At 35.9% G+C, this 27,906-nt stretch overlaps 1 protein-coding gene across 4 annotated transcripts in view; it reads left to right on the forward strand.

The window, feature by feature from the left end:
- TLL1 (tolloid like 1) overlaps positions 1-27,906 on the forward strand; it is a 131,249-nt gene that overhangs the window by 63,626 nt on the left and 39,717 nt on the right. For 3 of the 4 annotated variants that reach the window (XM_064652416.1, XM_064652413.1, XM_064652414.1), the window contains exons 4-9: positions 1,064-1,216; positions 3,156-3,273; positions 14,071-14,249; positions 16,082-16,187; positions 19,035-19,159; positions 26,000-26,115. In XM_064652416.1, the coding sequence (XP_064508486.1) occupies positions 1,064-1,216; positions 3,156-3,273; positions 14,071-14,249; positions 16,082-16,187; positions 19,035-19,159; positions 26,000-26,115 (797 nt within the window). Of the gene's footprint in view, positions 1-1,063; positions 1,217-3,155; positions 3,274-14,070; positions 14,250-16,081; positions 16,201-19,034; positions 19,160-25,999; positions 26,116-27,906 lie in introns of all 4 variants that reach the window. The other variant, XM_064652415.1, reaches the window with a different exon arrangement.

Here is a 27,906-nt window from a genome sequence, read left to right on the forward strand (position 1 = left end):
CTGTATCACTCCTGATATAATTTGTTACATGCAGGTTGTTACAAAGACAGGCTTTTCTTCCTGTGTATCAAAAAGCTTTCTCCCTGCATTGTGCTGGAGCTTCTCCCCTTTCTTCCTTTTGCTGCTCTCTCAGCCCTGGGGCTATTCCAAGATTCCTTACTGTGATCCTGCCGGGAATCCTTCCTGATTCTGACATAGTCATTAACACTTTGGTGCACCTGGTATCACAGGGGATTCTCACAGAGGAAAAGTGTGCTCTTCAATGAGGAGTAAGATTTCAACTGCACTGAGTAGGATTTGTTGATCACCTTTCAAGGGATCTGTTTTTTATGAACTGCTCAGATCTGCCTACTAACCTATAAATTGCTTCAGAAGAAGCACCTGTTCTTGTGTGCAAGTCCTTGTCTAACTATCCTTATCCTTTTCTGTTGTCACTGTAGGTTTCAGCTGATTTAGAAAGATTTGACTGTAATGGAATGAATGGTGGTAATATCCCTGAGAATGGTAGATATTTTTTTCTCTTGTAAAGAAACTCCAGTCATGAGTAATACTTATTCATAGGGTCCAAAATGTATGGACTTCTTTCTGCTCTGGTGCTTTTTCCAGATCGTACAATAAAAATGAAAAAGATAGTGAATGCTTTGATTACTTTGAGTCTGTCCAAAGACTTTCCTTCTTTGCTGGAAAAATACTAGTATATTAAAAGGTCCAAAATAACACTAAAGCCAGAAAAAAAAAGAAACCCCCAAAAAACCCACTAAAAACACAGTGTAATTTTCCAAATATTTTTATTAAAGGAGAAAATTTAGATGCAATTATGCGATGCTCATTCCAGTTGATAAACATACGTGCAAAATTGTTACTTGAGATATGTTTAAAAAATGAGGATTCAGACTTATTTCAAGCCTTTCTCAGAAAACTAAGTAATGATAGACTGTCACATAACAGCAATGTCCTACATTTAAGAGGCATAAAGAAATAATCTGAGTTTGACCTGCTGGAAAATAGTTGTTCTCTTTTTGTGTGTGTGTGACCTCATTCAGTATTTTAATTATCATTACAGGTTTTGAGCAAAATAATACATCTAAAGGAAGAACTACTGCAAAATTCTCAGGGAAAAATGAGAAAAACCGATTTCCTAGAGCTGCTACATCACGAACAGAAAGAATATGGCCAGGGGGTGTCATTCCATATGTTATAGGTGGAAATTTCACTGGTAAGCTTTATGCTTTGGATGGAAAGAGGAAATATGATTTTTTTAAATTGCCTTCTTCTTCTTTTTTTTTTTTTAATTTTTAGAAGTGAAGTCATACTATGAAAGTCAAAAGAAAAAAAACTTAGTCTAATTAATTGTTTTCAAAGGCAAGCTACATAATAAAAATGTATAACTACCTCTTAGAGAGGGAAGGCTCTTTTTCTTTGCTTAATATTTCCTGTTGCATGTTTGTTTCCAAGAGCCAAAGTAACAGAATGTCAAGAAATCTGTTTTTTGGGGGATTTTTTTTTTTTTAATGCAGGATATTTGGCACAAGTATATATCTAATTCAACTGGTGTGACATGTATTCTACTGAACTGATTTCACTCAACAAACTGACTCAAATGTGTTTTGTCATTCCTCAGTTTGGTTTTCAGATGGGTACACACAGACATTATATATGACAAGAAGAAAGACTGCCAATAGAATTCTTGGCAGAAAACTGTAGAAAAAGTTTAAAACATTTGTTATCCCTGAAAAATATAAATGGATCAATATCGATGAGAATGTAAGAGATAATTTTAAAGAGAATGGAGCAAAAAACCCCAAATAAAATGGGAAAAATATGTAATAACATTTACTGTGCATGATAATACAGGGAACCAAAATAAACACGCAAATGCTCACACATTGCGTATATATGGAGAAACCATTTATTCCTTTCAAACTGACATCTACAGTCAAACTTCCAGTTTGCGAATTTACATAGTACTATACCAAATGTGACCTTTGCTTTAAGATTATTATTTTCTGAAATAATCATAGTAAGCTAAATGAAAGCATACCAGATTAAACATTTTGCCTTTTTCATAAGGAAAGTCAAATTCTAAAGCTTGGAAAATGTTGCTTAAAGATAAAGGCAAAGGGCAAGATTGGATGGAATAACCTTTAATTTTTAGAACCAGATATAATTTGAACTTGCCATTTTTACAAACTTTGAGGTTTTTCATCTTTAAGTTTAAAAAAGATTTGATTTTTTTTTTAATTATCCTATGCTGTAACCTGCAAGATGGATGCGTTTCTGTTAGCAAATTCTTGCCAAATAATAATGTTCTTTTTGAAGCCATACAGCTATATTCTCAGATACTGCCCCTATGTCAGTAAACTTTGTCTTTTGTCAGGCAGTGAAATTACATTGCTATGCTCTCTGAAGTACTGTGTACTGGCTGGCTTTGTGTTCTGTGCTGAGAGCTGGCCTGGCTGCATCTGACCTTTTCTGAATGTGTTTCTCATTTTTAAAACTAGTATCTACATGCGCCCAGCATTTTACCAAATTCTTAATTTCCTACTTTTGATATATTATTTGTTTTCTGAAAGATTTTGATGCAAAGAAGAAGAGACTTGTCCGTGTTGAGGTCAGCCTTATTTAAATCAAATGCTTCGACTGGTATGCCTATTTACATGGCTTAGGTTAAACTGGTCTCCAGAGTGGAAGGCTGTAGGATTTTTTTTTTCTTTCTTTCTTTCTATTAGATAGATAGCTAAAATCCAAGGTTCCTCAGATTTCTTTGTTTTTTCCTTTCTGTTTTTTTTTCCCCTCAAGGTGATTCACTTGATGTTCATCTGGGAAATTGCATAGCAAATATTATGCTGATGCAGGCACATAAGCAACACTATATTTCTTCCTCTGGTGTAAAATAGTTGTGGGTTTTATTGCAGGTTTTGTATTTACTAGAGTGTGTCAGGCAGTATCAGTTCCCTTGCAGGCACATATGGTATGATGAGATGATGTTCTGAGTATGCCTTTAATTGGAATCTGGCAGTACATGGGACTACTGGGACACACAGGGCTTCATGATTCACTGACTCCTTCCAGGCCTATATTCCTGGTATGGCTTGTAAGGAGAAAGATGCAGTTAGAAAAGTCTCTTATTTCATCTCATACAACTGTCCTTCCAGGCACCCAGCGCGCCATGTTCAAACAGGCCATGCGGCACTGGGAAAAGTACACGTGCGTTACATTTATCGAACGAAGCGATGAGGAAAGCTATATTGTTTTTACATACAGACCATGTGGGTAAGTGTGAGTGTATGGTAACAGATACTTGTGCTTTCAATATTTCGGCATGTTTCTCAGCTTTGCAGTTATAAGGGAATATATTCTTCCCAGGAAAATGAATAGATAGTTACTGCATTTGAATGATACCCATGTTCTGCCTGACTTTTAAGTTCATTGAAACCGGTATGTGTATAACTTTGTGAAGTTACATCTCTTTTGTCGATTTCTAGATAAAATAATCTTGCTATATATACCCAGATATGAGACTTATATTTGGCTTTCAGTCATGCTTCTAATATTTATATGCATTGTTCTAAAGGTATTACAGGTTTGTCATTTGTTTATTCTTAGCTTTCTCCATGTCATTGGTGAATTATGTATGGACATCTATCCCGTATCCTTTTTCCACCTTAATTGTTGTTAACTGTAGTTTTATCTCTCGTATCCTTGCCCAGATTTGTTTAACGACCAAATTCATGACGATTTTGCAAATTCCTTTTTTTAGGTTACTCGTGTGTAAAAGTGAACAGAACAGGTTTTATTATTCATAGGTGCAGCTTTCCATTAATCAGCATGTTCCATCTTCAGACATTACTGCTCATTAATGCCTCAGTCAGCTACATTTGTTATTTATTCCACTCAGAATTCTTGATTTCATGTAGTGGTCAGTGAACTTCCTGAGTGGACCATGTGTATTTCCCAAGAAGAGTGCACACTACCTGTGTAAATTCTGTACTTCTGACAGTCACCTCCTATTTGGGTTGTAGGCTTCCCAGTGAACAGTTCTCTGTCTTCCTGACTTCTTAATCATTGAACCCTTTGTATACCTACTTTTGAATTGTAATAGGATAGGGAAGTGAAAAGAAGTTTTGGGACCTCCTTGCATTGTAGAAATGATCCTGAGTGTATTTAATTTATAGGCCATAAAATTACATGTAGAATTATTTGTTTAAAGTACCCATGACGTTCTTCTTAAGGCATAGGACAACATAATAAAACCCAGTCCTAAGCTATTTTAGAAAGGGATCACCTTTGCCTCTGAAAGTCTCTGAGCTGCAGATCCTTGCAATTGGGGAGCTTATTCTATGGTTGCCTGTCATGTTCTTATGCCACTCTAGGTATGCTGTAGACCCCTAGACTGCTGTTAGAAACAGTGCCAAATGAAACAGGCTTTTGTTCTGAGCCAGCATTGCTATTATTTTAGTTAACACAACCCATAAGATAGAATTCACCCATAAGATAGGATTGAGGGATACTGACACACAGCTGCAAGAGAAATGGGAAGCAGAAAAAAGTCATGATGGTTCCCTTGTGCTCACAGAGGCAGAAAGCAGTGTAAATTTAAACAGAAGAGTGTGAAAGATATAAGTGGTTTCAGTCACTTTAGAAAGAGAAGTATGAAGATATCTGCCGAATGTAAATTCTACAACTTCAAAATACCCAAAGCCAAATGACAGAAAATCTCTCCAGCCAAAGAACTGTTCCTTAGGCTGGCTGATGCTTTATGAGATCAAATCACTTTAGGGGGAAGGCTGGATTATAATTGGTTTTAACCAGAAGGTTGGAATATACTCAGTATCTACTTTCAAAGTCAACATTATCCTTTACCAGTAAGGTTGTTTTATTGGTGGGTACTTTGCAAAATACAAATAATTTACAAAGTCTGTAACAAGTTTAAAGTAAAAACAAAGAAGTGTGTGGCTATTAACAGTGCATCAGTGATGAAACAAAACCAGGCCAAACAGAAGGGGCAATTGAATGTGGGTTTTTTGGTTTTTTTGTGGTTTTGTTTTTTGTTGTTTGGTTGGGGTTTTTTTTGTGCCCATAAGTCATTTCAGGAAGAGCCAGATAAATAAGAGCCTATATTTTCTGGGTGAACAGGAACCACTGTGCACTACCCACCAGCATACAGTGCTGATGCAGGATTTTCCACGGAAAGAACCCAGACTAAAGCGACACCAAACCAACTGCAAACACTTTCTGCGCTACATGGCCAGTCGCGTAAAATTAATCTCAGTTCTTTCCCATAGCACCCTGCTGTGTTGTTTTGTTAGCACATTGTGTCATTATTGTTTGTAGTACCATGGCAGCTAACATTCACAGATGACAGAGATTTTATTGTGCTTAGGACTGTTGAAATAAAAAAATTCATGATAAACCCTGCCCCAAAGAGTGCACAGTCAAACCATTACACATTTAATGAAACAAAGTGGACAGTCATATATGCAGAAATTCAGGTGTCTGTATCTCAAATGTCTCAGATGACAGCACTAGCACACTAGCAAGGGAAGTGTTACTGAGTCATTGTAAACATTAAGGATAGTTTGGAGTGTAATGTATTACATCTTGAAACAGTTCATGGGAAGATCATCCCAGAAGGGCAGTGATGGAAAAAGCATATTTGAAACATAACAGTTGGTTATCAGAGATACGTGACCTTCCTGAAGTTGAGTGGTTACATATCATCAGTGGACAAGAGATAAGTTTTGATTTTTGAGTCCCATAGGACTGCAAGGAATCTCAGAAAGTTCTCTAATATATTCTTAAGACAGAAATAGCCATACCTAAGTAATTGCTGATATGTGCTTGTCTAACTGGTTTTCTAAAAACCTGCAAAAATGAGTATTTCACAGCCTGTTAGAAATTGTATTGCTTCAGAATCTGTAATATAAGAAATGTAGGAAGTTGAGGGCAGTAGTTTTGGTCATAACTAAAACAGATATTTCTTACTGCAGTTAAAGTACATTAACTTATTTTTTCTGCTCACTATGGCCATAGAAAAGAAATTATTCTTTTTTCTTTTCAAAGGAATCTGTTACATAATTTGAGACTTTTTTTATGTCCACCTTCAGTTCTATTTTCTTTTGGGCCTAGAAAACACCTAATTCATTTAATCTTTCCTGATAAATAGTGTTTTCTACGCTTTTGATCACACTGTTTTGTTCTTTGAGATTCTTTTCAACTAATTCACATCTTTCTTGAAATATAGGACCCCAAAACTAGGGCATGTTTGTCCAGATGAGTCATTACTTCTGCTGAGCCAGTGCGACAGATATTCATGTATCTTGTAGCCCCTCCTTCCACTTAGGTACCTAAGCATGATGGCTCCCTATTTCTCAACAGCTGCCACGCTCAATATATGGTCAGCTGGAATGTGACTCCAAAAAAGGGCCAGAGCTCTTTTTGTAGCTCTGACACCCCATCATTAGTTCCAGTGTGTACCATGATTTGCACATCTTAGGACATCAAATAATTCCATATTTACCTTTCCAGATCTCTTCTTAAAGTTACTGTGAGTTCCAGGTTTGTCTTCATGATATTTAGCAGTCTTTTCTTGAACTGCAAATTTAAAAGGCATCTTCTCTATCTTAACTTATTATAATATTCGAGCTACCTTTATACCTCCCTTGGTATCAGACAGCTTGTTTGGAAAAATGTCAAAAGCTTTACAGCTGGGTCCCTCCTTCCCATCAGAATAATTTAATTTGCTGAAGTCTTAAACTGTAATTATTTATCATCATGGGTTTATTTAACTTGAGTTTGATAACAGCTAATTGTTGAAGTATAGTTTTGTAGTACAGATGAATCACTTAGTACTTTGAAATTTTGTAATTACTGATAGTCATTTGTACCCACGACCTCCAGATGTGAGAATAAGAATATAGTATTAAGATATTATGTTTTCGATACTTCTAGCAAGCAAGCAGTGTATACTGCCTTTAATATCTATTACAGCAAATATTTATGCATCTAGTTGAATAGGGCAAATGAAACTCTTAATTGGTAACAGATTTAAAATACCGTTTGTTCACTACTGCTTCTCTATCCTTATGTTTTTTCCTATCAAATTGAAAGTGCCTGAAAACACAAGCAGTATACTTCTCTGTATGCAAACCTAAATAAGGGGCAGCAAAGTGGGATGGCCTCAAGTCACCTGCTCTTAATAAATATTGGAGTATAAGATCAAGCTTCTTTTCATATAGTGAAACAAAAAAAAGAAAAAAAAAGCACAATTAGTCATATTGTTCTGGTAGCTCAGCATGCCTTTGATCTCAGTTTGTGGCAATTTTTTTTCTCCACTAGAAGACTTAAGCACTTTTTATGACAAAATTTAGATGACATTGCAATCAATATTGTATCCTCTTGTATGAGTATTTGACAAATACATCTGAGATAGAGATTTGATTTTTCTGTTTCATATGCTTCTCCAAACATTGTAGACTGAACAGCTTCTGAATGTTTTAACCTCTTTTGAACTTGTTATATTATATAGGCATATAGTATATAATAAATTGAATAGGCATAGCAGGCAAGTTGGTGAAACAGGTTAATTCATTGCCCGGGGTGCACTTTTGCAGCATTCTTTAGCTAAAGAACGTGTTATAAAAGGTGCTCAGTAATTTTTATGAAATGAGAAGAAATCAGAGTTGTGCTATATAATCTGTGCACTGGGGAAGGCTGACTCATGCTCTCAGGTGTTGATTAACCCTGGCAGCTGACACTCCTCCTGCCCATAGCTTCCCTGCTGGCTGTGACGTGGCCTGCAGCCTGTGTGTGAGCAAGGGACAGGTGACTGGTTGCCATAGTCTAAAACAGTGCATTAACTCTCTGAGGGATGATTTATGTTAATACACTGCCATGGGCAGCTGTTAGCTGAGGGTGGACTCTGTTGGCTGTTTGTTATTGAGCAGGTAAAAAAGCAGTAGCCACTTCTGCCATCACTACAGGTCCTCATAGGGCAGTGAATCAGAATCTTTAGTAACCATGATTGTATCTTGATCCCTGACAAAAAGCAAATTCATCAAGCCAGGTCATAGCCAATATCTACTTTGTTCGAATCAAGTTGTGTTTGTGATTGAAAGAGGTGTTTTCACCAAGAAAAAACACTGCCTCCAGAGTGAGATTTTATTTGGGAATTTTGTGAACCTCTTTCTCTTCATGTAACATAGGTGATGATATGCAGTCCTGCTATGCTTACGAAATTCTGCAGTTTTTCATCCACAATGTCATACAGTCAGTGCCATGGCAAGATGATGTTGTGGTCTATGATGATTTTTATATTATCACATTCTCAAGAATGCAGCTTTTTTAAAAAAGTGCAGCATTGACCCTACCTGATTCTTTCTTCCTTCATATTAATTTAAGAGAATGAGTATGTTGTTCCAGTAGTTTCACTGTCTCTTTGTCATTTATTTCTCATTGCTCACCATCATTGATGAGCTAGACTGATTAAATGGAATTAGAGATTCATAAATAGTTACTGTCTCCAACTGCTGTCTGGTACAGTAAAGATTAAAGAGATGAGCTTTAAAAGCTGCCAGTTGATTCAGTTTAAGTGGTGTGACAAGTGCTCAGACAGCACAGAGGTGTCTTTATCTTTTCCCAAACACGCCTGAGGTCAGACCCATAATATTGCAAATTAATTTACTTCATAGTTTTTTTTTTCTTAGTTTCCCTTACTCTTTTTCTCAATGCAATTATTGAAGTGATCAGAATCTTGTAGCTTAATTGGATGAATCTGTGTGCTTGACATGACACTCAACGTAACAAATCCTAATGAACCTCTATAAGTGTGCACTCCTGCTGTTATTTTAAGACTTGTATTAATTCTAATTTTCCTTGGCATGTAAAGGAACACTCAATAAATTTCTTTACATTTTCTGTGAAGTACTTGAAATCTATCAAGTAACCTGTATAGGGGAATTACCATAGTCCTCTGGCTGCTTAGTTTTTTGGAGGAAAGCAGCATTAAAAAAATAATTTCCAATGTATTGGGGCTTAGATGTACAATGTTAGACAACCTAGAGGAATACTATGTAAAAGATTAGGGTTAATTTTTTTCTTCTGAAAAGAAACATTTTTCAAATGTGTCAGATCAGGTATTCTCAGTCACTAAACACATTTGATAATGCACAACTTTTCTTGTTTTTCACTGCTGTAATAGTAAAATGTCAAATTATTTTGTCAAACACCCAAAAATCTATCTGATTTATGAAATACCACTAACAGCTTTCAGAAGTGATCCGAAACACCTCCACTTTCAAGAAACAATCATCTTCTTGGTATTTTTAATTGTATTTGATACTTTGGTTAATTAGGTATTTATTTACCATATTTTCTTATTTATGAATTGTCTCAATAGCTTAGTGTTTTGTACCACCCATTTTGTTATTTTGCTTTTAGTACACAGCTGTAGCCTGACCTTTTCTAAGATACAGTGTAGAACCTTAAAAATTTGGACCCTCTTTTGTTCTAAAAGAAGTAAAAAGGACAGGAAGAAATAGACTGTAGTTAAATTCTTGCTTTATTCTTTTACCCTGGTTATGAATAGTGTCAATAAAAGCAAAGCAGGAGACATCATAGAGGGTAGTATTTAGAATTGTTTTTTTCTATTCATCCCCAAAGTATCCTGTGCGATAATTATGTTGAATATATATGGAAATTTTTAAGCCACCAAATATGTTTCTGCTAGCTGAAGTATGTAGTGTATATGAATTCAATAACATAAGTATGTTAAAACTATTGAAAATGTGTTAAATGTTCTACAACTTAGTCTCAATAACCTTGATTTTTTTTTAAGCCATAAATAATGAATAATGTTCTTTACTTCTGCATTGCAATTTTTCTCTAAAGAGTTTCCACACAGTGGTAAATACGAAGACTCTGCAGAAGTATTTAGACTATTTTAAACAAAATAATTCATTCTTCCTTTTCATAATTATATTGGTTATCCTATCTTTATTCTTATCAATCTCTTGCACTGCGATCACGTGTTGTATTCAGATCGTAAAGATTTTTAATTACAAATTACATTCCAGGATTTAAACAAATGAGTTTAAATCTGTTCAGTCTCCAAGGTGTATTTTGCAGGATTATAGGTGAATGGAAAACTAAATAGGTTAAAATTGGTTGTGTAGTAGAGCTTGGAGGGTTGTGGTAAGACTGTGACTGAAAGTGCAGTACCACAGGGGCTTATCCTGCAACCTGTCCTTTTTAACATCATTATCAATGACTCATGAAGAGGTGAGAGTTCATGCTCTCATCAGCTTTGAAGATGACACCAAGTGGAGAAGGGGGGGCAGATGATAGCCTCAGTAGTAGAGCTACCACCCAAAAGGCCCCAGGCAGGCTGGAGGAACTGACCAACAGGGACCATATGAAGTTCAACAAGGGCAAATGCAAAGCCCTGCACCTGGGAAGGAAGCGCAAGATAGGTCAGGCACTGCTGGCTTGGGAGAAGCTCTGTGGAGAAGGCCGTGGGGCAGTGAGCTGGGCAGAAACCAGCCATGGGCCCTGGCATAAAGGCAACCAAAAGCATCCAGGACTGTGTGAACAGAAGCACAGCTGGTGGTGACTCAAGGGAAGGGATCATCCATCTTTACTCACTGCTTGCTAAATTACAGATTGACTCAACATGCAGTTATGGCCCCCCAGTACAAGAAAGATATTAATAACCTGGAAGGACTTAAGCACAGGGCTGCCAAGATGCCCAGGAGCTGGAGCACTTGCCCTATGAAGAAAGGCTGAAGTTCCAGTGTTTGCTTAGTTGGAGAAGATGTGGCTTCAGGGGGACCCAGGAGTAGCCCCCAGTTCCTACAGGGAGGGCAAAAAGAAGAGGGAGCCAAGCTCTTCATGATGGTCCTTGATTGGAGAACACAAGGCAACCGACATAAGTTGAAGAAAGAGAAAATCAGAATGGGTATAAGTAGAAAATATTTTACAGCATAGACAGCCAAGTATCAGAGCAGGTTGTTCAGAGGGGTTGTGCTGTCTCCATTATTGGAGGTTTTCAAGACCAGATTAGATAAAGACTTGAGCAACCCTGGTCTGCCTTCATATTTGACCCTGCTTTGAGCAAAAAGATGGAGTGGAGACCTTAAGAGGTCCCTTCCAACTCTAATCATGCAAGAATCAGTGTATTTTTATCCATATTTAGTAGTCTGTAATGTGACTTTTCACAGATTGCATACGTTTTATGGATTTCTATTTTTTAAACAACCCTTAAGCATTGCAGTGCATTTTATCTCTGCACATGTTAAGGTAGGTATAGCATAATTACCATACTGATGTATATGACCTTGACATAAGTAGGAAGTCCTAATCCATTAAATTCACCTAATATGGGGATGGTGACACACTTTCACAGAATGCCAATTACTTTATCTGATTGATTCTTGAGTTTTCTACCATGGCTTCTTGTAGACTGCCAATGCAAATACCACATCTTAGTCCTTACTTCAAAGTGTTGAATATTGTGTGAATATTGTGTGGTCACTGCGATATAAAAAGACATGAAGCTATTAGAGGGTGTCCAATGGAGGGCCACAAGGAAGGTCAAGGGCCTTGAGGGGAAGCCATATGAGAAGTGCTGAGGTCACTTGGTCTGTTCAGCCTGGAGGAGACTGAGGGGAGACCTCATTGCAGTCTACAACTTCCATTAATCTCCGCGGTGACCCAAGGGAACAGCCTGAAGTTGCATCAGGGGAGTTCAGGTTGGATTTTAGAAAGAGGTTCTTTACCCAGAGGGTGGTTGGGCACTGGAACAGGATCCCCAGGGAAGTGATCCAAGCCTGACAGAGTTCAAGAAGCGTTTGGATGATCCACTCAGGTACATGATGTGACTCTTGGGGATGGTCCTGTGCAGGGTTAAATGTTGGACTTAATGATCCTTGTGGATCCCTTCTGACTCAGGACATTCTGCGATTCTGTGAAAGAAAGATAAGGAACAGTGTTTTCCTTATATCCTTACAAGATATGAAGTCTCAGACCTATAGCAGCAAATGGGAAATTCTATACTGGGGATAGAAGGTCTTCAATGGCTTTTTGAATGAATGAACTTTTCTGAGAATGAGGAGTTACTGTAAGTTCTACTACCTTTAGCTCAAAGTACAGTGCATACTTCAGCATTCTCTCTCTAGTTTGATGGGACAGTAAATAACACTGTGTAGGAGGTTTAAAAAACCCCCAACAAAACAAACAAAAAAAAATACCCAAAAGTTTCTTAAGAATGCAAACACTTTTCTCTCCAGGGTATGAGCGAATGAGAGGGTATATGAACTATGGTGATATCCTTATTGTACAAGAGAAGCATATTCAAATAGTTGAGTGACTAGTGAAAGATAAAATCCTGTGTAAAAATGATAGTAAAAATATTCATAGTGCTTTGTTTATGTTTACATATTCACCCATAACCATAATATATATTCTGCAGGTATGCAGTCTGAAAAATATATTAAAGCAAAACCATGTCAGGTGCAAAGGTGAAACCCACTGTGCAATCATGAGATGAAATGGTTTAGCTGCTCTCAATTTTTATTTTAACCTTTTTTATCATCTATGCTGTATTTTTAGGGCACATCTTAAGGTAGTTTTGCCATTGCTATTATTCTATCAGTGTTTATAATAATATTTGTATATAATATTGTAATTAGTAATTTTGTGTTAATACTGTTTGTATTCAGTGAGGGAAATACACAGAGCAATGCACAGGTGTTCTTTATTTCCTTTTACTGTGATGTGGAAGAGTAGTCTGTAAACGTGCAACATTGATGATGGCACAGAATTATAGCAGGGAGTCTAAATTGCCATTGTTTTTATTTACCTTGAAATGAGCTATTAAGGGAAGATACTTTAAGAAATAAATTAAACATGGTATTGCATAACTAGCTGAAGTACTGAGCATAATTCAGAGCTTTGACCTAAAAAGTTGTTTCATACCTATCCTTGGAACTATCTAAAGCAGAAAGAAAAGAGTTAATTCATATTGAGGGTAGGACTACTTGAGAAGCAGTTGAAATAGCAAAGAATGATTGTCATGTGAACAATAATTTTTCCCAACAGTAATTTCCTCTTGCAACTCTGCTAAACTGTTGTAGTAATATTTTCCTTTATAAAGTAACTTGTGTGGCATTTTTAATTTTAAGATAATAATTTTTGTTGTTTTTTTCTTGTGAAAATGTAAGTTTCTGTGACTGAGGATCCTATTATAAAAAAACAGGAGTGTGAGAAAGAAAACAGGAGTGTAAGAAAACAATTCACAGATATTCAGAGCATTCAACTTCCTAATATCCTGCTGTTGCAAATGATATTGTATATTACCCATAACCAAAGAAACAAAAAATAAAAGGGATTGCACAGTGGCATCACAAGATTCTGCATCACACTCAGGATATCTTCCTTCTGTATTTTCAACTTCATTCTAAGTGAGTCTTTTAAAGGACTCATATTATTTTACTTGCGTCATTTCCGCACCTTTTATAGGTGGATGTCATGAAGTACGGTGATGTTTCAGATAAAAATAAAGCAAACTTATCAGAACTGAGTGACAGAGAGACTAGTAAGTGCTGTTAAGGTACAAAGCAGAAGTAAGGCACAGAAGAAAGCTTGCCTTTCCTTATTCTTTCTGCTTCCTTCTGCATGCCTCTTCAGTGTGCTGGGTCAAGAAAGCAGTGATAATGAATGGGTGAGATAGTACTTCCAGTCAATTTAATTTATTGATTCTTTAGAAGAAAAGAAGTTCCTGTATCATTCTGTAACAGGCTGTCAGAACAGTGACAATTCTGTTGATCATAGCTAGCATCTTTTAAGAATACCTTGAATAATAATAAAAAAACCCATTCATGTGTCCCTTATTAGGTATTTTGAATAATAAGTTGTTCTTGAACGAGATCCGGATTTGTGAGACTGCCAAAATTGCATTGTGCGTTATTCTGCTGAATCTTTATATGTTATTTTCCGAAGATTTAACTAAATTTGCTATGTGGTTTGTAGAGATATGTATGAAAACATTTATCTTTGTTTGTGTTTTAATTACAGGTGCTGTTCTTATGTGGGTCGAAGGGGAAATGGTCCTCAGGCTATATCTATTGGCAAGAACTGTGATAAATTTGGCATAGTTGTCCATGAATTGGGTCATGTGATAGGTTTTTGGCACGAACATACACGACCAGACCGTGATGACCATGTTACCATCATTAGAGAAAACATCCAGCCTGGTGAGATATTATGATAAGCATTTTGGAAAAAGAAAATTGTCTGCTTATTTTTTGGTGTTTCCTTAATCCACTCAACTCTATGAAACTGGAGTGCTGAATAGAAATGAGCCTTTTTGCCTTCTACTCCACTTAGCTTGACTGATCTCAAGTTGATTCACAAATAAGATACTACAGTTAAAATATAATATTTTCCAAAGGTCTGGCCAAGTAGCAAGCCGTTAAATAGAAGGCTAGAAGGAGCAAATTAATAATCATGCTCAAAAACTTTGAAGGAAATCAATGCTCTTAAGGCCCTTTAAAAGTCAGGTTTCTGTGCTTAAGAAACCTGTGTAGTCTTTACAGAGTGATAAGTAAAAATATGTCAATTACTTTTAGCTGCCCAAGAGGCTTAGATTTGGGATGTAAGGACTTTGAGTCTGTGACAGACAGGCACAGTTCCTGCAGTTCACACATTGCTCACCTCACTCTCTAAAGTTTGCAGCTTTAGTCAGTGACCTTGGTGTTGTTGAGACAAAGCATCTGAGGAACCTGAGAATTTTAAACTGTGACTGTCATCTCTTTCACTCTGCTTGTTGTACCCTCACTTGTGTTGGGTAGGCAAAATGAGAGGGAATTAGGCATGTTTTATTTGCAATTTTCATAAATGTGTATGGTTTTTGAGAAACACTGATTTTGACTTACAGGAATTCTCTGCTCAAAAAGGGGTGAAATTGTACAATTATAGCTTGGAGTATTTGTCTATTCCTATAGAAAATATTTTAAAACAAAATAGATTTGTGATGCAATGGAATATATGAATTAATTTGAGATACCACTTCATCTAGGACTTCAAAGAAAACTGTAAGCTGATACACACTCCCATAAATCTCTGAAGTCCTGAAAGGGCATGCACATTTGAGCCTTCTTTCTCTTCTCTCTGTGTTATTGACTTGTGTAGATGCCATAAGTGCTCTTCCCCTTTTCTTTTTCTGTGATAGCGAAAATCAGCTGGAGTGCCATCCTCAGCCTCCTGCTCTCCCTTTCAGTTGTCTCTCTAGTTTCTGACTGAAATCACTTCTTGTGGTATTGCTTGAGCTTGAGGATCACTAAATGGGATCAGGAAGTCATGACCACCGAGACAGTTGGGTTTTTTTATATTATGCAAAATATATTGGTTAATAATGTTAATGTTTGTTTTTGCAAGACTCCAATGGGAATATGAACTGGAGTTAGAGGTGCTTTGTACTCTAATACACTGATGAAGACAAAGAACTTATGCTCTGTAATTATGAACTAAGTATAATTCTCTTGTTCCTCTTCTGCTTTTGTTAAATTACGAAAACTGGCTCTCGAAAATTTGACTTTGTGTCTTGTCTGTATTATATGGAGGCTCAGAGAGCAGCCTTTGCTGAAGCAGTCTCCAGTATTCAGTAGTTTACTACTGGATTTAGTATCCAGTTAGACTCTTAGTATCCAGTCTAATGAGTCTACAATGAGGAGGGTTCTTCTGGAGTCTTTGCTGTCAAAACAATTTTATTTTGGAATTAAGAATCAAATCAGCATTTTGTATAGATTCTACATGAAGCCCAAAACGGTGTGTGGGCCCTTTATGTGCTGGTTGAATGAGATTAGTCTTTCTAAATGCCGAATATAGGAATTTGATGTGTATTTCAGAAGACGTCTGCCCTCTCGGTTAAGAGGGCATAATAAAGTCACACAGTTACTCCCAAATGTCAAACGTTTATGAATGTCAGTGAGTAATTAGGTTAGGATCTTTGCTGTTTTTCTTTTCCTGTGTGGTTTTTATCTTTACAGAAGATATTAAAGAATCTCTAATTATCAATCATTTGTAGGTCAGGAATATAACTTTTTGAAGATGGAGCCTGGAGAGGTGAACTCCCTTGGGGAACCATATGACTTTGACAGCATTATGCACTATGCCAGGAACACCTTCTCAAGGTTGGAGTCTCAGGTTATACCTTTTGACTTTTAATTCTATTCCTCTCTGTGAATGCTAAGAACTATCCTTTCTGAAGTATTTTGAAATCACTTAAAAGGTCCCTTGTGATATAGTATTCCTACAGCAGTCAAAGGACAGCTTGTTTATTTTGTCAAAATAATTTAATCATACTTTAAAACACATTTCTTTTCTGTTCAGTTTCAAAGCAGCCTATTCATCCTGCTTCAGTTCTTTAGATTTTCAGACAAGATAATCTGAAAACATCACTTTACATAATACTCACTTTCTTTCTGTGTCCACAAAAATTTGAATTTAGAAAGATCAAATGAGTGACATGGTTAGGAATGTTCATAGTAACATGATCTGTTCTCAAAAAGAGAAATTTTATTTGATGCATATTGTTTCGTAACTGTGGATTATGCAGTTAGAATACATTATGGTATTCAGACATCTACTACACAAGCCACAGCCTTTGCTAAGGACTGCAGTCCACCATTTCTAACAGAGGCTGCAACCTCTTTTCTGTTGTTTGTACAGATTGCTACTGTCATCAAAACCTTACAATAAAGAGTTCTGCTTGTTTTGCTTTGTCCTGTTCCAGGCTGATCTGTTCTCAACTCCACAGTAACTCACGTGGGCCTCTCCCTGAAATGCTGTAGGGTTGTGGGGAGCTGTACAATGAGCTGTTCCCGTAGGCCAGCCCTACTCGAGAATAAGTGAGGAAGTCTTTCACTCAGTCCCTTATTATATTTCATACCAAGTTACAGTTCAGTTAATTATTCTCTAAAAAATATCAGATTAACATAAAATTAAAAGAAACCTCCAGTAACACACAACAAAAATGCTAGTGTGAAAAGTTATGTGCTAGGTGGGTTTTTTTATTTTTTCAATTCATGCATTTTAAGGCAAAAAATACTAGACATTCTTGACACTTTGAAATAAACTGAAGACTGCCAGAAAACTCCCAATTCTTTGCAAATTTGTTAGGCTTGTTCTCCTCAGTATAAATCATATTGAAAAAAAAATCCAACAAAAGGCTGTATTACTCAGCATACACATAATTCACCCCTTGGAAGAGCATGGGGATGAGCCATATGAGATAAATATTAGCCACATTGCTTAATCCAGTTACACATACCATTACCTTAAGGAATAGATTAGAAGAACCTATATAAAATAATTTAACAAGATGGAACCCCCCGAGTCCTCAGGCAATGAAAACATCAAGGTAATTTGATTTGTTGGCCCTGATCTCACCACTTTCCAAGCTGGCAAAAACTGATAGTGCTATGAGTAGGCATGTCCTTCCCCAAGGTACAAGAGGTTGTTACTTCATACTGTTTAAAAGCAACCCTGCAAACCCTTGAGGTCAGATATTGATTTATACTAATTCATCATTGAAGCATGAGTCAGACACAGTGTGGCATATTGCCAGCTGTTTGTTAGGCATTGCTCACATGGATAAGTGGTAGAAATCACAAAACATCATAAAGTACACAATGATTTTGTTTGTGTACTGTTACTTTATTCAAATTCTTAGGCATTTAAGAGAGGATTGTTTTCATAGTTTTACAAAGTATGAAGAACATCAGTTTCAGGTTGTACTGAAATTTAGTGGAAAACAAAATCATAATTTATAGATGCAAACACTTTCTAATGTGCCTTATTTCTAGAAACTGATTAATGCCATAAATAGTTTATTTCACTGATTAGGGAAACATCCTGAGATGATTTTTTTCTTTGCAAAATTTCTAGTGATGTCACACAAAATCTGACTGGATAAAGAGAGTAGTATGTGACTGCAATACTCAAAATGCTTCATTTATTATAATTTAAAAATATGTATGTATTTATAAATGGTATTCTTAACTACAAAGGTCCTTACTGTTCACTCATTTCTGGACCTATTTTATGTCTAAAAGTACTGGTTTCGCTTTTCAATAAAAGTCCGACAAGTATAAAAGAGAGTATAAAAGAATTAAAGAATAAGAGAACATAGAAACATATTCTTCTATTAAATTCTATTGTATGGAATTTGAGGGCTTTTCAAATTCTGTAGCATGATAATACAATGTAGTTTTGTCCCTTACTCTTCTAATATTTATTTGAACTACCAAAATATTTCAGATCATGTTTAAAAACTGGGAAATTTTGAATAAAACTGCACATTTTTAACAAGTGTGCTTCTTTATAATGCCTTGTCATTTAGGGTTATTGTTATTAAAATCACATATAGTAAGTTGATATATTTTATTGTAAAGCAGATAGAGGCTGGTGAGTGAGCATTTCTGTTTCAAAAGCAGCAGCAGCAGCAGCTAGAGTTAGATCTGTTATAACACTGGACAGAAGAATGATTGGCAAGTGTGCCTGACTTTATGTGCTCTTACATATGTAAGTTAGACTTAAAGACTTCCCATAAAAACTTTGTTAGAAGTAGGAACTTTGTGATTAAGAAATTTGTGATAGAGACTAATTTATGTATCTTTATATAATTTTATAATTATTTTATTCAATATAGGAAGAACTTAACAGCAGTGTCTTTTGCCTGTGTAGTTTTAATAGTAGTTAGAGATTTTCCTCCTCTTGTCTAGCAGAAACATAAAAGCTGATATGTTAACTGATGTACTGAAAGAATATTCTTTTTTGGTAACTTTGCATAAAGTTCGCCAACCTGAAGAATTTTATGACATGTTTTCTATATTTAAAGTTCTGCATTTTACCCTCTTATTTATGCCAAATGTAAAAACTAGATTTAAAAAGCAGCATTATGCATTCATGAAACTCAGTTTTATGACAAAAATCTGATAGGGGGTTTTGGGGTCTATTTTTATTTTTATTTTTTTTAGGGGCATGTTTCTGGATACCATTCTCCCTTCCCGTGATGATAATGGTATACGACCTGCCATTGGCCAGCGTACTCGTCTAAGTAAAGGAGATATTGCACAGGCAAGAAAGCTGTATAGATGTCCAGGTATTGCACCACAAACAAAACAAAACCCACATACTAGCAACTGTTTGACTTGTTGTTCAAGGGGAATGATAAATTTTTTGAGTCAGCTGCTCAGTAGTCTGTTTCCATTTTGGCAACGGATGTAGGCTGATCAAGAATCAAGTCATAAAAAAATCTTATAGATAAGGTTTCTTGACTTGAAAGCACCTAAGGACAGACAAACTGTATGAAACAACACTTTGTTCCATGACACTTCAATTGGTTTTCCTTAGCTGTTCAATAACTAGAAAAAAAAAAGGAAATATGTTTAATATCACTTCTGGTTTGTATACTGACTGGAGTCCTTTATTTGAATTTAAGTAGAGTGCAGAGGAGCAAAATTAATTATTGCAATCAGCTCTAAACACTTTATATTTTTTATAAAATTTGACAAATAACAAGCTAGGACAAGTAAGTTGTAAACTCTTTTATGAATGAACTGGTTAGATCTTAGTACAAAATTTCTACAGTTTTAACAGATACATTTAGTTATTTTATTATCTTCTGCCTAATTCTAGCGTCCTATAATTTTAATGCATATTAATTTTTTATCTCAAAATATTGTTATGGTAGGGTTGCTGTCTGTCTCAGAGACATCAGCAGCAAGCTTGGAGTAGCCCAGAATCAACCCTGGATTCATGTTGTTCTCTAGTCCTTATTCTTCACTAAGTACTGCCAGAGTGGTGGAAATCTCAAAGCAAACGGTTTTAATTTCCTTTCTCTAGTTATGGCTAATACAACTGTTAAGCTTTTGTGTCAACCAAAGAAGTTCACAAGTGCCACCTCTCAGCCAGAATTTGCCAGCAAGATCCTTGTGAGAGGCTAGACATACCAGCTGTGTCACATAGGTTTTACAGCTCTACTGCTCCTCATGGGAATTAATGAACTCTCAGTAACAGTTTTGAGTTAGATATATCTGGCTACTTTTAACTGACTGATCAATACAGAAGGACTAAAGAAAGGGATCAGGACTAAAGTAAAGTAAATTTGTATCAGCAGCAATGGAATCTACTGAAGATCTGGGGATTCTGATGTGCATTTGATGTACACTTTACAGCTGAAATACGCCTTTGTGCTGTAAGTATGCTGAACCATAGTCTTCTATATACTGAGAACATGCACAGAACTTCTGGGCCTACTAGAGGAGAAACCATTCTAATATATTGTCTTCAACAACTGCTCCTTTGGGAAAAATTTTTGCTCTTTCCTTTTGGTACAGGGAGTGTTTTAATAATAATGACACTCTTGACGGTATTATTTCTAATGAAAGTGTACAGAGAGCAACAATTTCACAAACACAGAGAATACATATATTTTGATAAAAGAAAAATTATGGAGAAAAAAGTAGTCTATAGAAGTAAAACCACTGCGAGAGTAGCTAGTATCTTATGATCATATTGACTTAAGAAAGAAAAAAACCAGTTACTACAGCTTAGGCTGTTTAGTGCGTATATAATACTCTAACATGGACTTTCAGTCAACTGTAAAAGACGCAATGTGCTTTCTGAGCTAATGCTCAAATGGTTCTTCAGAAAAAATATGCTTTTCATAAGGTAATGAAAACATGTACTGATATTTTTCAATGTCTTGAAAGTCTTGTTGAAAGTTAGTTTCACAGAATTGTAAAACCATGGTTGTGCAGCAGCAGCGTGCACTTTAAAAGAAAGCTATTTTTTGAAGCACCGGTGAACATGGGTCAAATGGATAATAAAAATGAACGATGGTTGAAGGATCATGCTCCTTTTCTGGCACTTAGCTTTGGCAAACTTTGGGATAAAAGACATTGGTTTTCCACCCTTACTTAGATGAACCATGCCATAAAAGAAAGTGAGTTTTAAGAGAGAAAAAAAGGCAGAAGGTTTTTCTACAAATGTTAAATAGCATACTTTTTAAAATGCTACTTTTTCAGTTAATATTTCTAATAGAAACTGCATAGCTGAATAACACAACACAAACTTAAACATCTAATAGAGAAAGCAAGTCTATGAAAGTTGCATAGTACTTGTGTTCTAATAAATTTTCCAGCAAATACTGAGACTAAAAATTCAGACAGACATAAAGCTTTTGGTTTTATGTAAAAAATCATGTGATCATTGTAGTATATAGCAATAAAATCCCTGACACTGTGTTGTTTTTGGAGGTATGTTTTATTTCCTATTTCAGACAAAAGATAATAATCATTCATTAATAATATCTGCATTGTTTAATGTGTTCATTTGTGTTGCTTTAAATGTAATACAATGAAAATACAGAAAACGATAACTTAATCAGTATTTTTCAGAGATGCACACTTCTTATGATAAAGGATTTTGTGGTATTGTGCATGTTTTGTTTGGAGTTCTAATTATTCCCGCAAATAGTTTCTGGTCCAAGGCGTTTTCTAGAGCCCATGAACATGAAGTTGAACTCAGGGCTGCTGGTGAACAGAAATGATCCTCACAGCAGTGAGGCACCTGAGCCTTCCAGGGTCTTTTGACTAGTCAAGATATTCAGGGTCATTATTAAGGAAAGGGTTTAGTGACCGAGAAGTTTTGAGACTGGGGAAGCCAAGGCATGAGATTTGATAACCAGCCTTTTAGCAGATAAGTGCCAGGACTCAAAAAACTAGCAACAACAATTTTGGTTTGTTTTTAACTTTTTCTTAGGATTTTTGTCAAAGGAAAGCATAGTTGCTAATAGGGATCTGTTACATTTTCATACCAAATTGCATTGTTACACAATGGAATAATAAGGAGAAAGAAATAAGTAATTTGAGAGTCATTCCTTTAAAAATCTTATTTTGAATTTTGAGTGTCTTGGTATTGGAGGACAGAACTTGGATTTCAAGGCTGGATGTATTACAGTGGAGTCTAATGGAGTGAAAGAATGTGTTTTCTTCTGGTGTAGCTACGAAAATTTCAACACAGGTCTGCCTTTGTAATTTTATATAGAAATTGTAGTTGATTTAAAATTCATATGTAGTTTTATAGGAGCAGGAGAATAAGAAAGGCAAATGATAGACAAGGATACTCTTACGCAGAAAAAGAGGACAAAAAGTGAGTAGAGTGGGACTGAGTAACATATGGGAAAGAAGTCTCACATTGGTGGGAGAAGGCTGTTTAGAGGAAGAGAAGGTGGATGGATGAAGTTCAGCAAATTTACAAATTGCCTGGGTCTGTGACAGTGTGTGCAGAAGAAAGCAGATGAAGGATACCTAGCCTGTCTCTTTTTTTGTGCTGTTCTCACTGTTCCTCAGTCTTAACTTGCTGCCAGCTCTCTTGACTTTCAAAAGTCATCTTTTATTGCTGTATAAGGAAGATTAAGGTTTTTAGGTTAAGACCATTTCCCTATAACTTTAAAGGGAATCAAGTCAATAGTAAGACACTGAGTTGTAGTAAACTGATTTAAGTTTTTGATTTAACAAGTACACGATCAGCAGTAGATATTTTTAGGGCTCTGTGGCAGCTTTATATGCCATATATGTATAGTTGTACAGACTTGTGTCTAAGTAGAAAGTGTTGAAGATCTTACTTATCTTTGGAAAAAGGTATGCTTAATTAGCCATATATGATACTATGTATTTGGTAGCATTATGTACAAAGGAATGAGAATTTGTTCCCCAAGTGTCCTGGAGGATCTGGGCTTCGTCATTTACAGATTTCACTATAATCCGTGATGGAACTTTACTGTGTGTGTAGGCCAGCCCAGAGAGGTGTTATACACAGGCTGTGTGATTAAACACTGCTGCAGACTTCACTGGTGCAAATTACTTTGTATAAGCATGTAATCTACCTGCTGCCTGCAATCGTTACAAGGAGAAGTAAAAATACTTTCCTTTTCCTTACCACAGAAACTCTTATCAGAAATCTAACTTTCTCAAGCTGTAAAATAGAGAGAAGATCAGCTTTTTTGGTTAGTCTGTGTGTGGGAAGAATTAAAGTGGCATTTCTGCAAGTGGTCTAGCCTATTAAAATTGATATAAGGCATGACATTTGAAAGGGGGGAAAAAGCATCAGAGAAAGGATTGGCAATGGTAATGATTAACAAAGGAATAAAAAATGTACGATGCTTTATAAAGCAGAGCTATATAAGATTGAAGCTGTAATTGATATCTTCTGATGTGAAATATACTAAGATTAGTTCTTAGGAAATTTAAATAAGTGGCCCTTACCACTCATTTTCCTTCCACATTTCTTTCCTAGAGAGGAAAGAAATGTTACTAGTGGACTGTTACCGTAAAAAGTTTATAATATTCCATTTTATAAGCTTAATAATGAATACTACAATTGCTACAGTCCAAATACAAAGCAAACCTTTATATTCTCTAGCGTTAGAATTTTAACTGTTTCAATTACCATTGACCGATTGCAGAGAAATTTGCTTTTCTACAAGAAATTAAAAAATATTGCCCTGTCTACAGAAGCTCTGCAAACCAGACTGGAACTCAGATCCCATAGATAATTAATTCAACTATTGATTGGTATAAACTATTCTTGTTATACTTCCCTTGAGTAATCGGAAATTTTAAATTAAAAAATAAATATGGCAAAACACATAAGGCTTGAGTGTATTTTATAAATTCTAATTGTGTTAATTCTCAGTAGAAGTTATGTATTCAAAATTTTTCTTATGCTTCTGTTAAATTTAGACATATTTCTGAAAATTTTGATTTGATAGAGACCTCCCAGGCATTTAATATGGATATAAGGTAAAATGTTGTATTAAATAGTTTTGTTCTATAACACATGAGGGAAAAGAATGTTCCATAACTCCTTTTGCAACTTAAAAGCCATAGTTCTAAATTAAACACATCTTCTGTATATGGAGCATGGAGTGTTTCTAATATTCTGGAGAAAACAATCCTGCACACTGTATAAGAAAGAAGAATTCTGAAACATTTTTAAGATGTAAAGCTATTATGCTTAATTCATTCATGTTTTTTCTTTTATACAGAGTAGTTTAGAGACTTCAATAAAGTAAGAGGTCTTCCTCCTGTCTTCTTAGTAATTGCAGGGATGCATTTGAATAGATGTCTCACATGCTTGATAGCATTTTGTTTGGTTACATACTTCATGTTACCTGGGTGTGTGCATTGCGTGACTTCATGGTCAATATTTGAGAGTTGAAGTTACAGTTAATTGAAAAAATTTCAATGTGAGCAGAAAAGATCAGACAAGTAGCATTCCCCATCGCTCAATGTGTCATCTGCTCAAGGCTTGCTTAGTACTGTTGGTGAAACAGATAAAGCCAGAGCCAAGAGAAATTGTACTAAAGCTTGAAATATGATTGTATGCCTTGTGAGAGTACGTTGATGCAGTCTTCATGAAGCCATGCACGGGGGGGAAGAACAAAGAGGGCTCTAAAAGGGGTGAGGCTCTCTTTTAGTCCTCTATGAGACAATGATTTTACTCATGGCTTCCTCCAAAGTGCTCTACATATGCACTGTAAGCTATGACATAATTCACTAGCACTGGGGAAACCCAGTACAGGGCTCTGCAGTTTATTTAAGTTTGCATTCATCACTGTGTTAAAAATAAATTGTAGTTAATTACAAATATTGCCTTTTTACTGAAAAGGCTTTGTTCAGAAATGTCATTTGCTGTGTCTGCCTGGAAAAGAATATTTTTTTTTCCTATTTCATTCCCAAAGGACTGAGTAATGGTGGGTTTAGTCATTACATTTTTGGAGGGCTGTGCCAGTCTTCCCTTTCTTTCCTCATCACGGTAACCATTTGAGCGTCAGAGAGCATATTTAATGCCTTGAATGTAATTTACGCCTGATATTACAGTGTAGTTGTCAGATTACATCTTAGATGCATTTTAATAAGACAGCCTTTACAGCTGTGTTGTCTATCTTTGTCATAAAAAAATCCCTTCCTTTGTCTCCTTTTATTTAAAGATTTTCCAGATCATTTATAATTCATTGATATTTTGATGATACAGTTGTTCACCTGCTGGTAATGGTAGCACTGTCATTTGAAAGCACTGCAGATCTGATTATGCTGTCAATCATGGGATAATATTCATTCTTGAATTCATATCTTGTATCACATCTGCAAAATTAGTGGGTGAAACAATTTGCTTAAGGTCAAAAAAGATGACTGACTGAGGTGTGACACTGTACCAAAATCTGTTTTAATGGTGGAGAATGGCAGGACCTTCCAATGTTATATTTTAGTGTGAAGAGACTTTATTAACCAGTTCAACAGCAGCTAGCAGCATGATTGACAGGTGAGAGATGGGTGCTAAAAGCTTCAACAATAAAGAATATAAAAGCGCTTTGGTATTTTAGGATTTTATATTTGCTTTGCTTTTAATACTCATATATCTACAAATCACTCCTGCAAGAGACTTTGTTGAATACAGGATTTAGTTTTCTATACCAATATAAATGAGTGAGTTTAGGTCAGATCAGTCTCTCATGTGAGTAAAGTACTAAATTAAATGAAACCACTGACAAAATTTCAATGTGGTGCCAATCATGCTGTGCCAGTGTTTCTTTTAGTTCCTAAAGGATATGTCTGTGTCCACCTTTTTTTTTATTACCAAAGTAGTTATAGGTACAATGTTGCAGCATTGTTGATTGACAGCAATGATATTTTTGAGGCTGCTGTAATTTTGGTTATATCATCAGACAACACACAAGTGAAATAGTTCATGGAATAAAAATATCCTGTGTAAAATGGAATGAATGTCAGACTGGCTTAAAATCATTGCTTTGAATAAATTGTCAACTAACTGGTTTGGTGAATTAAATGTATTCTAAGTAGATATTGGAAAGACGCTTTTTTCTCTGTTAGGCACATTATATTTCATTTTCTTTACTGTAATTTGTTTCTTTCAGCCTGTGGAGAAACGCTGCAAGAATCTACAGGCAACTTTTCTTCTCCTGGATTTCCAAATGGTTATCCTTCCTACACACACTGCATATGGAGAATCTCTGTGACCCCAGGAGAGAAGGTATTTTAACATTTCTTTAGTTAACACAGATACTATTTTCAGAGTAAAATGTTACATTTCTTTAGCTTTTCATTAAGTTTAAAATATGAATAATAATTGAAAATAATGGTATGTCATAAAAAACAGGACCATCAACTATGTACTATTGACTTGACTTTGATCTGTGGCATTAGAACCACATCATCTATTGAATGGATGTCCTTGGGAGATGAAGATATCATTTCAATCTGCTATATGTTTTCATGATGAAATCCCTTCAAAACTGGCTCCTACTTCAGTTTGTGGTTTGGTGTAAAATGGAAGAGGTGGTTCAGGCTACTGAATGTTTGTTTTTCCAGCATGGGCTCAGGCAAACTGGTTGAGCTGTGTTGGGCTGACAGCTGGGCTATAACTAAGGAAGCTTAGTGTGTTAAATAAGACATTTCTAAAATGAACAGTAATAACATGAAGTAAAGAAAGTGTCATTGTAGGTGTTCCCTAGTATTGATTCTAGTGCATATGGTTCTACTTTCTGGGATCAGTTTTACAGGAAAAAAGGTGGGGAAAAAAATGGGCTTGGGGAGAGAAGTGTGCCATCCTAGTGAAAGCAAAAGCTGTTATTCTTGTGTACACTTTCAAAATGTGCTAGCTGAATCTTGTTTTAAATTACCGGCTCAAATATCAGGCTGCTTCAAAATAAATTAGGATAAAGGGAGTGATGAAAAGTTTCAGCTGAGACAAGTTATGCAGGAAAAAAAAGGTGTAAGTTTCATTACATGAAACAGTGGCTGATATTAAGCAGTCAAATACTATAGACTAAAATATAGACTCTAAAGAACAACTACAGAACCTAACATGAGACTCAGTACTGAAAATTCCAAAGAGGAAACCTAGCATTTGCCCCCATATATTTCAGTCAGTGGTCTTCCACTATGTATATATCAGACATAGTTTTCTCCTGATCGTATTACTTTATTCCATGTTGCTTTCAGGTCAGCATCCTGGTAGATGCCAAGTATATATATTTTTGATGTTTTAATAGATCCTGAGGAGCTGTAGGAGCATTTGCCACTGTGGGGTTTGAAAGTAAAATTATTTGGAAAGTGTTTGCCGTCCTCTGGACAAGAGCCAGAGACAGGAGGAAAAATAGACACTGTGCTGGGAGGGCGTGGGTGGCTGTACAGGTTGTCAGGGAAAAACAAATGAAAACAGATGAATAAGCTACAGGTTACACAAAGGATGCAAATTAGTGTAGATAGGTCGTTTTATGTTCCCACTATTTGTGTTGCTTCTTAGACATTGTTGGGATAACAATGAAAATGGCTTAGGTTTCTTTTCCATCCCTCCATCAAAAAAAAAAATGTTCGTCTACAATTATTTGCTTTTGAAAACAATATTAATAGTTAGTGTTCATGCTTAAGTATTCATAGCATACTCCAATTTTGTGTCAGCCTATCTGTGGACACTAGTGTAATTGTAATACATTTGTGTTACCATTATGTTTGCAACCACCACTGGAGCACTGTTATATTGTAAAAAAGCTTAACAGGGGAAAGCCCCTGTCTTGAAGTCAGCAGTGTAAAAGGGCTGATTCCCTTTCCATCTTACTTGCTGCTCCAAATGGGGAAAACTCTAAGCAGAATTTTCTAGCTTAAAATTGACATGACAAGTTGTGTCCATAGGGCACTGTTATGGTCTCCAGCTCTCATAATCTCCATATAGTTCAGCAAGAACGAAGTAAATGATATTTGTGCTAGAAAGTCTGTTTTGTCCATGCTATTCCCATAGGATATTGGCTGTCTTGAGATAAAG

Source organism: Pseudopipra pipra, chromosome 4 (genome assembly GCF_036250125.1).
Source record: "Pseudopipra pipra isolate bDixPip1 chromosome 4, bDixPip1.hap1, whole genome shotgun sequence".
NCBI lineage: Eukaryota > Metazoa > Chordata > Aves > Passeriformes > Pipridae > Pseudopipra > Pseudopipra pipra.